This window comes from Ambystoma mexicanum, chromosome 11, assembly GCF_040938575.1.
Source record: "Ambystoma mexicanum isolate Mex_15411 chromosome 11, UKY_AmexF1_1, whole genome shotgun sequence".
Taxonomy (NCBI): domain Eukaryota; kingdom Metazoa; phylum Chordata; class Amphibia; order Caudata; family Ambystomatidae; genus Ambystoma; species Ambystoma mexicanum.
Window position 1 is genome coordinate 1,026,347,164 of NC_090934.1, and position 13,532 is coordinate 1,026,360,695.

Genomic DNA, 13,532 nt, shown 5'->3' on the forward strand with positions numbered 1-13,532 from the left:
TCTATCCTCTCGCAACTATTTCCCCATTTCTTGCCTCACTCCACTGGCTCCCTTTTGAATCACGTTTGCTCTTTAACTTCCTTTCACTGGTCTTTAAAAGTCTCCATAGTTTAGCCCCTCCCAATCTTTCTTCTCTTATTTCTTAGGTCCCATCCCGCTCAATCCGCTATGAATCTCTTTCTTCTTACTGTTCCTTGTCCCCCTTGTGCTAACTCCTGTTTGTTCTTTCTCTCTATTGGCCCCCAAACACTGGAAGACACATCCTCTCCCTCTTCGATCTCTCTCTTTACCCACTTTCCGCTCACACCTTAAAACACACTTAATCTGTGTTTCTTAGATTGTTTCTTGCATTGTATTTGTTTATGTTTATGTTTATTGATTTCTATTGCGCACCTGGTACCCAAAGGCTTATGGGCGCATACAGACAAAGAAACAAACAATACAAACAATTTTTAGTACAAGAACAAAAAAAGAGCAGCGGGGAAGTGTCAACAATACAGTACAGGGCAATCCGCAAAAAAACCCAACGTCGGAAGACCAGCAGAAACTAAAAGTGAATGATTGTATAATCAAATTACGAGTGGATCCCTTAGGCATATATTTATATAGCGCCCTTTCCCCATTTGTATGGCCTCAATGTACTTTGTGGTTGGAACGCCCTTGGTGACCGCAGTCCATGTCCAGGAGGTTTTAAGTGTTTGATTTAAAGATGCTTATGTGCATTTTTGCCGGGTTAGGACTTATGTGGGCTGGGTAGGCTCCAGTAAGCAGCCCAGAGCTCAGGCGTGTGGCTGGGTGCTGTTGGTGTTTAAGTATAGGATTCTAGTGCCCAAGCTTCAGTGTGCCCAGCTAAACCAAAGGTGTTGTTCCCTGGAACAAAAGTCTGAGCAGTGGGAGAGGGCAGGGAGGGATGGCGGCCGAGGTTGAGGGAGGGCGATAGTTTGATACAGTGTGCCTCTGTGAACACTGCTGGTGTCGGTGTGGAGTCGTGTTTGGGAAGGAAGTGTTTGTTGGTGTCCCTCTGTGAACGCTGCTGGCATCCTTGTGGTGTTGGTGGCTGTGAGTCTTGGGTTTTGGAGGGAAGAGTTTGTCACGGTGTAGCGCTGCAAACACTGCCGGCATCCGTGGGGTATTGGCGGATAGGAGTGTTGTTGTGCTTGGGTCCGCATGAATTGTACAGTTTATTTCGTCCTGTAAAGCGGTTTGGCATATAGCGCTATGGAAATAATAAAATAAAATGTTATTAGTGGTCGTTCACAGAAGATCAAACAGCTTAGTTATTAGAGTCTATGGGATCCCAAAAGTGCTTTCCATATAAAATAACAGACAGGGAGCTCCACCTAAGAAAGGCTTAATATATCCTTGCCAGAATATTCACCAGATGAGGTCATCATAGGTCTTAGCCCACTGCAGGTGCATGGTCCACAACAACACTTCAACCTCCTGAACCAAAATGCTGCCCTGAAGAAGAGGCAGGGAGAATAGAGGTGTGTCCGGAGGATGTTTTTGGAAATGCAGGCCAGATTCCTTCATCACTCTATGCAGGATCCACTGGTCTGAGGAAATCTGGTACCAAAAATGTCATAACTGTGCAATCCTGCCAACCACCAAAGATGAATGTGCATTAAAGAGGCCTTAGGGGGGCAGGAACCAAACCCGTGGGGGTATTCAGTTGGATATTTCTTTGGGAGGAACTACGGTCTATGTTGGTACAAAAATTATGCTGCTTTTGTTGGGTTGTCAGGGAAATAAAAAGTATTGGAATTGCCAGGGTTTGTGCATCAAAACGGCACTAGGCACTTTACATTTCTGCAGCGAGTGCTCAGCCGTCGCTCCAAAGACAGTTAGCCATCAAAGGACCTTTTCCAAAAGTTTGTTTTGAATGCCCATTAAAAAGCAGACACGCTCAACCAGGAGTGAATATGCTGTGCCCTAGTGGTTGTGTAAACATTTTATAGATCCAGTCTGTGTCTGGGGATATTTATAAAAACAAGAAACGAACTGTGGCGAGGAAGGCATCCATTACAAATAATTGAAGTATTAGCTGTAGTGATACTTCGCTTATAGCTGCACTGCTGGAGACCTCTGCAATTGTTCTGATGTGATCATTCAGAGAGACTCTTGGTGAAATAAGAGTCAGAGGAGCATTGAGAGAAATCTCTTCCCTCTATTACTCAAGAAGACTTCTTTAGTAGTAAACTGCCTTTGTGGAATCAAAGTTGGAGCCAACCTCGGAGGTGTAGATGGTCAGTTGGGTATCTTGATGATCCCATATTTTTTAATGGCTGTGTCTATGTCTTTTATGGTGCTGGTTTCAATTGGGGCATCTGCATCTGCACCCTTTTCCAGTTGAGAAGATTCATCTGGAGGCATATGAGACTATTCAAGGGCCTTGGGGCATGCCTGCTGTGGCTCTAAGAATGTTTGCCAAAGACAACACAGCTCACATCATCAAGGTGATGACAAACCCCTCTACCTTGAACTTGCAATGCCTTGCCTGCAAGGGTTTCTTAGTCAGCAAAGATACCACCATCAAAGATCATTTTAGCGGGCAACATGCACATGTTACGATTTTTTACACTGTACAAGGATGGTGGTGACAGTCGATGCTGCAGTCCGATGAGGGACCCTGCTCCAGGGCGTCAAGAGGTGGGCCTTAATAGTAGACAAGGAGAAAACATTCTGGACACTTCGGTTGTCAGGGATGGCACAGAGTTAGTGGAAGGGGGTATCAACAATACATGTGTTGATGTTGGTTCTATGTGGCTTCACACTATCAATTTAGCGCTTTTGGTCATTAACTTCAACCTATTGTTGGTAGTTCTATTTTCTTCAGGTTTTTCTTTTAATGAGGGTCCTGCCCGTACCCCTCTCATTCTGCTCTACTCACCCCCACCAGCCTGTGTGTCCCACCTGCCCACTTACACACACACCTCTCACTCAATGTTTTAGTGTTGAAATGGTGACCTCTTTCACAGTTCTCCACAATGGTAAGGGTGGAGGGAATAAATGCACTCTTCATACCATCGTCCATATGGATGTCTTTCAGACCAGAGGACTTTTAAGCTCTGGAAAGAGACTTCTTAAATTTGTCAGTCAGCAGGGTAAAAGGTTTCAGCCAGGCTAAGAGTGAATATGGGAAAATGTAAGGCTTTCTAAAGGAGCACATGTCCTGGGTAGGAATTACGGCAAGGCCTAATCTCTTCGGAACTGCAAGCAATACCCTTTACTGTCCAGAAAACTTTGGAAAATGAATACTATCATGTAAATCTGCTGGATTCTATAATGTCTAGAATGAAATGACAAGAGATTGAGGACTCCCCTACTGACAGGACTTGCAGTCCGAATAAGAAGATTTCTTCTGAAGATGAGTTTAAGGCCTGCCACTGCATTGGTCGCAAGACAAAGGGCGCAAAATAAATTCAACATGCTACTCAGGGATGTGTTTATCTTTTTTGTTTTGTAATTGCTCTTTAAGTTGCACCAAGGTCTCCTAGCCTGCCAACCGGGAAGATTTGAAGAATTGGAATCTCTGAAAGATCCAATGATGGAGAATAAAATAAGCAAAAGTCAGGCCTAATGTAGCAAATGGGGTTGATGTAACAAGCATGAAACACCTAAAAAAGTGTTTATAATGTGAGCTCTACAAGAAAAATACATATGTTAAAGGGTAAATCGTAGTGGTGATAGGACATGATCTTGTTGACATATTGCATAATAGGGTGAAGTCAATGATCTACGCATACAATCATTACTGTCACCCTTACATGTTTTTTGTTAATAGGTTAAGAGCAGTCAGGCGAACACAAACATACTTTGAGCTTATGCATTTACAGTCAGAAGCAGCTTGGTATTTACAAAAAAGCACACGCACAAACCATAAAATAGTAGATTTGGAGAAGCTCGGAATAGGACAATGGGAGTTATTCAGGAGTGAACATGAGTTATCTTGCACACATTTCTACAGGTTCTACCTTTAAGGGGATTGAAGAACAAAGTGTTATTCTGGTGTCAAAAAGTAATTGAAAAGGTACGATACAAGTATAAAACCAAGAAACAAGATAAAAATGCCTTTTATTAAAAGAATATTGTTAAAAAAATATATACACAAAGATCTCTGTTACCAATACTTGGGCTGGTGTCGCTTTATCAGGTCTGCATCATACCTGCAGCATTGATGTTCAAGTCAGGACATGAAGCAATGCTGCAATTTATGACATAATTCCTTCGTGCTGAAAGGGTTGTACTCTTGAGTGAATTCTATTCTAGCGATTGTCCACACACTCCCCCTTAGGACTGACTGGCTCCTAGTCAGTGCGCAACAAGCATCAACACAAAGTTTCCCCTATAAAATTGGACATGTCTTGAGGTTATCTGTTGTTGCTCAAAATGGTTTTCCAGCACGTGGTGGGATTTGCAGCTATAGATCCGCTCAGAGAAAGGTCTTGCTTGAATAAAAACACAGGCTTCAGAGTAGAAGTGAATAGGCTTGCACAAGTCAACTCAGCAGAATATTCTACCTCTGCCCATATACTAATATGATGAGCCCCGACAGCCCATGTTCTTCTACACTAAACACAGAACATTATTAGACTAGAACGGAGGCGGCTTAAACAGCAACATTGTCCATCCAAGAAAGTTGGCCATCTCGATACTATAACACTGTTTTAACTCACAAATATCAAGTCAATTCTTGTGCCTGAGAAGAATGTATCAGATACATCTACAAAAGTACTTGACTACAATAAAAACAAAACACTGTAAAAAGGTGCGCAGTTCACCACAATCTAGAAGTTTTAGCAATGTGAAGAGGGGGGAGATCCAACATCTAACGAGAGGTTGAAAAATGTAACTTGCCTAAACTGTGGTGTCCGATTGACAAGCACCAGACTGGAAATAATCCTCTTGGCTTCTCCTAGGTGATGTGTAAGTAGTACCACTATATATGTGATGAGGCATGATGAACATATCCGATCTTCAATCTGACCACTCATATGCCTCCATGGCTGTATCAGGCAGAGTCGCAATATAGACAGTCGAACAAATATATAGATATGCACCAAAATAAGAGCATCCTTAAAAAAAAATACACATAAAATCTTTCCATTTTTTCACAATTAAAAAATAGGTATTTTGTTGTCACACAGTATAAAGAGGAAGGGTCTATTGTCAGTGTGAAGGCTTTGTGTTGTACAAACATTTTCAGTGAACTGAGCTAACTTTTAGGATAGTTCAGCGGTACATCATCCCACAGACACATCTAACAAAGCCATGTCCCGAATTTCCTCCAGGAGTGCATACAGGCATGGCTCGTGAGTCTGACGGTACTGTCTGAATTCTTCCTGTGACACTATGGTGGCAGCCGTCACCGCGCGGTGTGCAAGCTGGGCTTCTTCAGCAGAGCGTGTCACCTCTTTTACTAGCTCCGTCTTGACAAGCTGTGTGCTCTGTGATGACAGCTCCACCTCTGGTGAGTGGTAGGGCTGATTGCTAATGATTTCGAGTCTAATGGTGTCCTTGTGGCATCGGGAGGTCTGAACAGAAATCCGTACCTACAGGGAGAGTGAAAATGCCAAGTGAATAAGGAGACTCATCTGATTTCAAAATGTACTTTAAAAACCCATTTACAAAATACATCAATGTTGATAAGGTTAATAGTTATTTTTACAGTTTCCTCAAGTTCTATAAAATCCTCAGACAATACACATAAAAACATGAGAACAAGATAATCACAGAAAGCTAGCAGTCCTTGTTAAGTACACCTCAGGTATAGTCTTGTACAAGACCTGCAAGTGACGGATGTACAAAAGTAGTAGCATAGCAAACCGAAGCACTGCAAGCTAACCTTACACAAAAGTTAGATACAGCAGAAGTAGCACAGGCTTTCATTATTCATGCTGGACAACTATTGCAATAGCAATAGTAAGGAGTGTCATGATTTACATCATAAACTGCATGCCAGAGGCTAACCCCCAACCCCCAAAGGCAGTCTAAATGCACACCTGGGGCTGTGATAGGTTTTGCAGAAGAGAAAAGTGCTGTACCTGAAAGCATTTGTCATTACTCCTGGTTAGCAATATTGTTGTGGGTCCACATCTAAGTGCATCTATGTATCAATGCTTACCCTTATATGAATTACAAACATTAGATGCTAACAATATCTTCCCTACACACGATCACCACAAATCCAGCAAGTGTTTGCACTTACAATAGTGTCTTTTATACTCCTAAATAAAATAAAACAAAACAAAACAAATGAATAATGCTCTTGCTCTCTTGGTTAGCATATATATGATACATTACTCAACATAAACGTATTTCTGACTCTTGAATCTGCTTAGGTTCACATGTTTAGGGTGTCCAGACATTTGGTCGACCTAAAACTGGTCGAATGACATTTGGTCGACGCAATTTGGTCGAAAACCGAATGGTCGAATTTCTTTTTTTAATTATATATTTATTTTTCGGATTTTCGTTTTTTACAAAAATGGGTTTTTAGAAAAAAAAGGGGGTTGGGGGGGGGGACCCCCCCCCCCCAAAAAAAGGTGAAAATAAAAAAAAAAAAAATTCGACCATTTGGTTTTCGACCAAATTAGTTCGACCATTTGTCTGGTCGACAAATTTTTTTCGACCAAATGTCTGGTAACCCATGTTTAGTATAGGCTGACATCTAGTGGAAGTTGCGGAGTACCGCACATAAAGCTTTCAAAGTTCAAAAAGTTACGTCAACAGTACTATCCCTAGTGTGACGTACCCTATATACCCATGATCCATTACACATCCAGGTCCCTCAGATTATTGATTTCTGACAAGAGGAAGTTTAAGTTGTAAGCATGGAGTATAGGTAGAGACCATGAGGCGTGAAAGATCTATGCTGGATAACCCCAGGCACCTTCTATTCCAAGAGAGGAGGATGGGTGGACAAATGTAGATTAAAGCAGATACAAGCATCAGAAATACCATTACGGTGAATAATGTATCCCTTCGGAGGCTTGTGGATCTGCTTAAAATCACATGCTTCGCATAGATTAGCAAGCAGTACTAGTAGAAGGAGGTGGGTTGTTAGAAGGTAGCGCTGCAAAGAGATGTTTCAGCACTGCTTGTCCTATTGGTCCGCTGCATTTACAGGATAATGCAAGTTAAGTTGTCTTTTTACTACTCCTCCCACCCACCCAAGTGCAATAGAAGAGACAAATAGCCAGTAGGGACCGTAGGGGGTCTCTCCTCCAGTAAGAGTTAGAGCCCATGGTTTGAGACCAACAAACCAGAAGGACCGGGTGAAAAGAAAAAAGGCACAAGCAATAGTAAACAGTGTCGTAGAGGGCTGGAAACCCCACTGCTCCAGACCTATGGGGCCTCTGCAGTTGAAAAACTACAGGTTCAGGATTCAAGTCCCTGAGGACAAGTACTGCCAGTGCTGGATCTGAAGAAATCAGAAAAGGAACGGTGGGTGCCCAGTGGAATTCGGGTCTATGGGTTACATGTGGCAAGGCAAAGTTGGGGACTCGAGAAGTAGGGACCCAAACCCATGACTCAGAAAAGCAACAGATGACCAAAAAGAGAAACAAACAGGATAGAGGACGACTCATGCGACGGAAGCATTGGCATCCACAAGGATGACAGGCGCACACAAGAACACATTTTCAAGATTGCACTGGGAAAGAGGAAGGGGCAGCAATTCATCAAGAAATGGTCCTTCAAAAGGGCCAATAGCAGCACGTATCACAGCAAGTGCCAAGAGAAGAGCAGAGGTTGGGGCAGCAGCAGACCATCAGACTTCCAGGCAGCAAGTGGCCCCATGATAAAGCAGTTGGGCCACAAGGATTTTCCAGGAAGGCAGCACAACAGAGGCCAGGAAAATGTCCTATGATGAAGGAAGGGCCAGTCCAGCCATCTATGCAGATGGCTCAGGAAGACACCAGGATGGGATTACAATGGAACAAAGAAGCAGGGAGCAAGGACAAAATAGCAATAGTCAGGCCAGTATGGCCACACCACGGTGCTCAACAGCAGCCCCTCTACTGCAATGGTCTTCCAGGAAGTCTGGTACAGACCCACTCCCACCGATAATACATTCACACAGGTGCTGGCCTAAGCTAGTTCACAAATTACATTGCAGGGGAGCACATAAAGCTTTTGATTGACCAGCTAATCAGGTGGGTCCTACAAACCAACAAACGGACATACCCACCCAAAATGAATGTGGAGTGGGATGTCTAGTGGACTTTTAAACAGTCTACAACAGTTTTAACTAGAAACAGAGGCAATTGGGCTCAGGATGATCCTATATCACCAAAAAGGACATTTTTGCCAGAACTAGAGGTTCACACAGACAAAGGGATGGTAAATAATAAAATATCTGGGATTACATCCTAAGAATTGATTGGTACCCTAACAGCTACCACATAGATGCATAAGGCTACCAGTGTGGAAAAAAAGTGACTATACCCCTTGTTTAGCCAAAAGTCAGTCACAGCTGCCACCAATGTACAGCAAACCACTTTCGGAGTATAGAATTAACCTAGAACTGAAATGGGGTGCCTAAAAAATACTCTACTATACTCTACTAAGCACAGCACACACAAAAATGGGATACAATGGAATTCGATGTCTGTCCACAAAAGGAAAGTTAAAAAAAACAAGGACAAAATAAATGAAGGCCAGACGCAGAGCAGCCTTTAATAGACACTTATAAGCATTTTCATTTTGCTTCCATTGACCTCATTGGAACCCACAGCTTACTGCATATGTATTTAACCGTTACCTGACAATGTAGGTAAGTAAAAAACCAATAATGATCATCAAGATCATGAATGTAGGTAAGCAATGTATTTTTAGCTTGTATCCCGTTCACGTTGTTTCCTGTGTTGTTTTGTCACATAGGACCGCCCATGACCAAAGGGTGTCTCACCTACTAGCCCCCCCGGGATCTCTCTCAGGTGGCCAGGGCACAGCCATCGCCTTTGGGTCCAGACCCTGGGGGTGGACCAGTGCAGGAGTATCACCTGGATGAGGGGTCTTCGGGTAGTGGGGGTGAGGCGAGCAATGGGAAGACCTGGTATTGCCCCATTTCCCCTACCCATGACCCCTCCTATTTCATAGGATTCTCTGATGTTCCAACCCCCTCCCCTTTCTACACAAACACTCATCAGAGGAAGAGGGCGACTGAGAGTAACAAGGCTAACCCTTACATATCTCATTAGACATGTCCCGCTAATCGGGTCATGCAAAGTCAGGCACTTGACTTTAGTTGCATACATCTGATACCCATCAGCTCTTCCCCACACAATAAAAGGCGTAACATATAGACAAATTCGGAGCAAGGTGGAACACGAAAATCAGCAGAACTTCTGGGGCGAAGGCAAATCTACTGGGGCAGAGCAACAGTTAGAGGTCACAAGAACCAAGGGTAAAGGAACCCAGGAGTTCCCTGCAGGAGGTTGTTGCCTCCAAAGAACCATAGATACGTGGAGAAGGCCAAACCCCAGACAAGAAGACTGCATTGTATTTCAAAGGCACCAGCGACCCTCACGGGAGAACGACAGAGTTGGGGAGGCAAGGCCAAGCCTGTGGTATTAACCTGGACTCATGAATTAAAACGGCAAAGATAAGAAAGGAATGCACACAGCCGGTGAGTTGGCAAGCAAGATGGAAGACCGGGGTGTGTTAAGGAAAGATTGAAGTGGCAACAATATATCTTACAATTGAAGGCTGCACGCTTCTGGAGATGTGAAGAAAGGCAGACCTGTGGTAAACTTTAAATTACCGATAACTGTGAAGCCAGTGATATTGAGCAACAGAGTGGTCTGGCAAAAGGAAATAGCTGACTCGAAAGTCTCAGCGAAAGGTGAAATGTTTTGTTATAAAGCAACAAAGTGAATGAACTTTAAAAAGCATGACAATCAAGATTGACCCCGGAAAAAGGGGGAGTGTAAAGTGAATATTGAACTCTTGTGCTTGTGATATTTAACTACATAAACCAAGAAACACTGGGGCAAATAACACAAGAGTGCGAGTTGAAGGGAAAGTCGAAGTGGTCCTGGAGAGGTCTACAGTAAAAGCCTCACACATTTGAAAGTCTTTGACATCAAAAGAAGGTCTGAGCCCGACTGAGGGAGAGCGGAAATGTGATAAGTTAAGGGAAGGGAACTCCTAACAAATGTGAATAAAGCTTGGGGAAGGGAACCCCTTACAAGTGCTGTGATGGAGAGGTCTGAGTCTGACAGAAGGAGAGCTATTTGAACTTTTTGTTTGTACTATGAGAGGTCTGAGCCCGATCGAGAGAGACCTGCGTAAACTTTTGGGTGAACTGTGAACCCTTTTGTTAAACTGTGAAAGAACCTTTGGAATGCTGCAAAAGTGACTAACGTGAAGGCCAGGCGGGCCTCAATCCATGTTTTGAATTGCTTTGTTTTGAGAAACTGAGCCAGAGTGTGCCATCCTGTTTATGTGGACCGCCTTACTCCATGCTGTCCAACGTGGGGAGGAGAGCTGCTCAGTCACTTTGATTATTTATATTCTAACACTGATTTTCCTTTGCATACATATTCCCCTTTTCACACTTTTTGTATAAGACATAGGGCAGACATTAGGTTTTGTTAGTAAAGGCCATTCTGATTTGACAGAGACTGACTAGGACTGCGTTTTCTTTATTATTTGATGGTAGAGACTACTCCCATCTTAGCTATAGGGCAAAGTAGGAGTATTTCCAAACCCAGAGAATTTAATAAATGTTTTACATATTGTACCTCTTGTGTCAGTGTCATACTTGTGATACAATGCTTCCCTTACAGTACACACCACCATACACTGGAGTACTGCAGGGGTACTTTGTATAACTTCTTCAATTTTGTTTGGCAAAGTTATTTAAGCCTTTTTGTTTTGATATACCCCTGGAGAGGCTGATGGAGTGACCACATACCTTTTTCCCCGATGCGCCCTTGTGCACCACCATTTATTTACTGTTTTATGCCATTTCAAGTACCATAAACTCAAGATGGCTGATCCATGTGGTTTTTGGCTTGTACTTTGCCATCTTGGCTTTTGGCTGTTTTCCTGCCCCCTCAGGGTGGAAACAAACATACGGGCAGGCACATTTGTGGGAAAAGGGTTTGGACATGTCTAGTCCCAATAAACATTCCCTCTGTTAAGATGGATTTCCAAAATCAGCCCTGGTGGAGGATTTTGAGAGGCCACCCTATTATGGTGAACAGGGAAGACACAGTGTAGCCAAACCCAACCAAGGTAAGATAGAGCGGCAAGGCTTAGTCTCAGGAAGAGTGTTAGTGTGGTCAGGGGCCACAATGAGTCCACACAGAGCTATACCAATAATTCTAGTTAGACAGGCAAGTATAAACAGTTGATCAGGTCTTTAAAATACACACTAAGCTATTCTAGTGGAATATTGTCACACCAACACCATAAAACAGATACATAGATCCACCCTCAGGAGAAATAGAATAGCATTTGATTCAACGACCAGTGAAATACAGTAAGTACTCAGATGCGGTAGAAAAATAAAGAACATTTCATGATAATCATAGAACAGCTTATCTAGCTCTTATAACGTCTAAACGTAAGATGGTTTGGAGTATTATGTTACCAGTTCCAATGTAGATACTTCACAGGCAGGTGTATTAAGAGATTGGCGATGCCAGTGTAATGATTATAAAAAGTCCAAAAGGTAAAGTCCAGGTATGTAAATTCACTCAGTCTTTAGGAAAGTCCTAGAAAGGGGTCCATCAACAGGCCTCCACAGACCAAAGTTAGGAAAGCGTGATTGAGGGACAGCACACCCATGTAATCCTATGAAGGATGGGGGTGGAGGGGCAACAGAAACAGGTATGTTAACTTAACCCCTGACTCAGATTTCTCCAGAGACCACTGCTGGTGTTCCAAAATCCATAGGAGACACAATTTTCTGTGCTTGGTTCTGTTGAGGAAAGCCCAGGCGTTGCGGGTGAAGAGGACCCATTCGGATGCAGGATTTAGATTGTTGGCTGTGGTGCTTTGGAATCGGTCCCAGACAGCTTTGAGTAGAACACCAAAATGAAGAAAGATTAAACCAGACCATCAGCTCAGGACACCTGCAAGGAGCATAAAAGATGGATGAGTGCAACAAAAGTCACCATGGTGAATGGGCGATCTTCAATGTGAGAAGAAAGGAGCAGACCCAGCACAACTTCCGTTCATGCAAGAAGGCTGAAAATGCAGCAGCAGGCATCTTGTTGAAGGTCCTCCAAGTTCCAAAGATCCACTCAGAACAGTGAAGAAAGTAGCGAGGTAGCCCCGGAGAGAGATGATCAGTCCATCATATGCTCCAGGAAGAAAATGTTTTTTTAAAACTATTTGCATGACATGTACAACAAATTCCAACATTTCACAGTATTGACACAAATAATCATGTGGGACCTAGGACAACCACCTTAGCATTTCCCAGCGCTAATGCATTGCCATCCTCCTCTCTCTCTGGAATAAGTATCCCCACATCAGTGCCTATACTTTTTGCTAAGTGATTAGCTCGCCTCTGTTCTTAAAGTCTCATCAGATGTTTTTAGGTCTGGACATTGTTGGTAGCAATGTGACAAATACTTCTCCAGTGTTATTAGCCCGCACAACCTCCCTCAACCACTCATCCAATGTCGGTGCCATGTGGTTTATCCACTTCCTCAATATACATCTCTTCTCCAGCTAGCACCCAGACGTCAGAACTCGTCTTTTACATTCTGGAACACCATCCAGCAATCCAAACAAGCATTCCTGGGATATCACCTGGACATGTGTATCCACTATTTTGGACAATTTATCACATACCCGTGACGAGAATCTAGAGAGTCTGGTCAAGCCCCATAACATATGTATATAGCTAGCATCATCTTTGTTGCATCGAGGGCACATGCCTTCATTATTGGGGCAGAGCTTTTGGGTTATGCTGGTGTATAGCATCATCTATTTATTCTTTTAGATTGTATACGTTTGAATCTGGTGTTCAGAGGCACCTGGCGCATGAGGCAGCACATCCTGTACCATTTGTTATCAGTAATTACCGTAAGCATGTGTTTAGCCCATTTATCTGTCACTTTTACTGATGTTTCAGGTGTTTGATGAATAATCATCTTCTATAAGGTTGCCACTATTCTGCCACACCAATATGAATTTGCAGTAGATGACACTGAATTCACGGCTGGCTCGAGGAGGTACGTCTGCCATTTCTTCAAGAACGCTGCCCCCAACATGTAATCAAGCCTCCGGATACATATTGCACCAGGTCTTTTTATGCATGAAAATACTGTAAATACGACATCTTTGTGCTTTTCCTGAATAAGGAATAAACACCAGTTTAGGGCAGTGCAAAGGTCAGGTTACTTGACAGAAACCAAAACGCTTCTTTTGATTAATCTAAATGGATGTAATTGCAGGCCATGGAGAAAGGCCTCAAACAGAAAAATTCCTCTGAAGCCTTTCAGACAGAGAAACCGCACGCAGCGATATAAAGAATGTTTTTTTTTCTGTTCAGCTTCTGCTGTGTTTTG

At 43.1% G+C, this 13,532-nt stretch overlaps 1 protein-coding gene across 5 annotated transcripts in view; it reads right to left on the minus strand.

The window, feature by feature from the left end:
• Positions 1-4,055: 4,055 nt before the first annotated feature.
• DIS3L (DIS3 like exosome 3'-5' exoribonuclease) overlaps positions 4,056-13,532 on the minus strand; it is a 1,101,103-nt gene continuing 1,091,626 nt past the window's right edge. For all 5 annotated transcript variants that reach the window (XM_069624265.1, XM_069624266.1, XM_069624267.1 and 2 more), the window contains one exon: positions 4,056-5,552. In XM_069624265.1, coding sequence (XP_069480366.1) covers positions 5,244-5,552 — 309 coding nt within the window. In that variant the 3' untranslated portion in view covers positions 4,056-5,243. The remainder of the gene's footprint in view (positions 5,553-13,532) is intronic.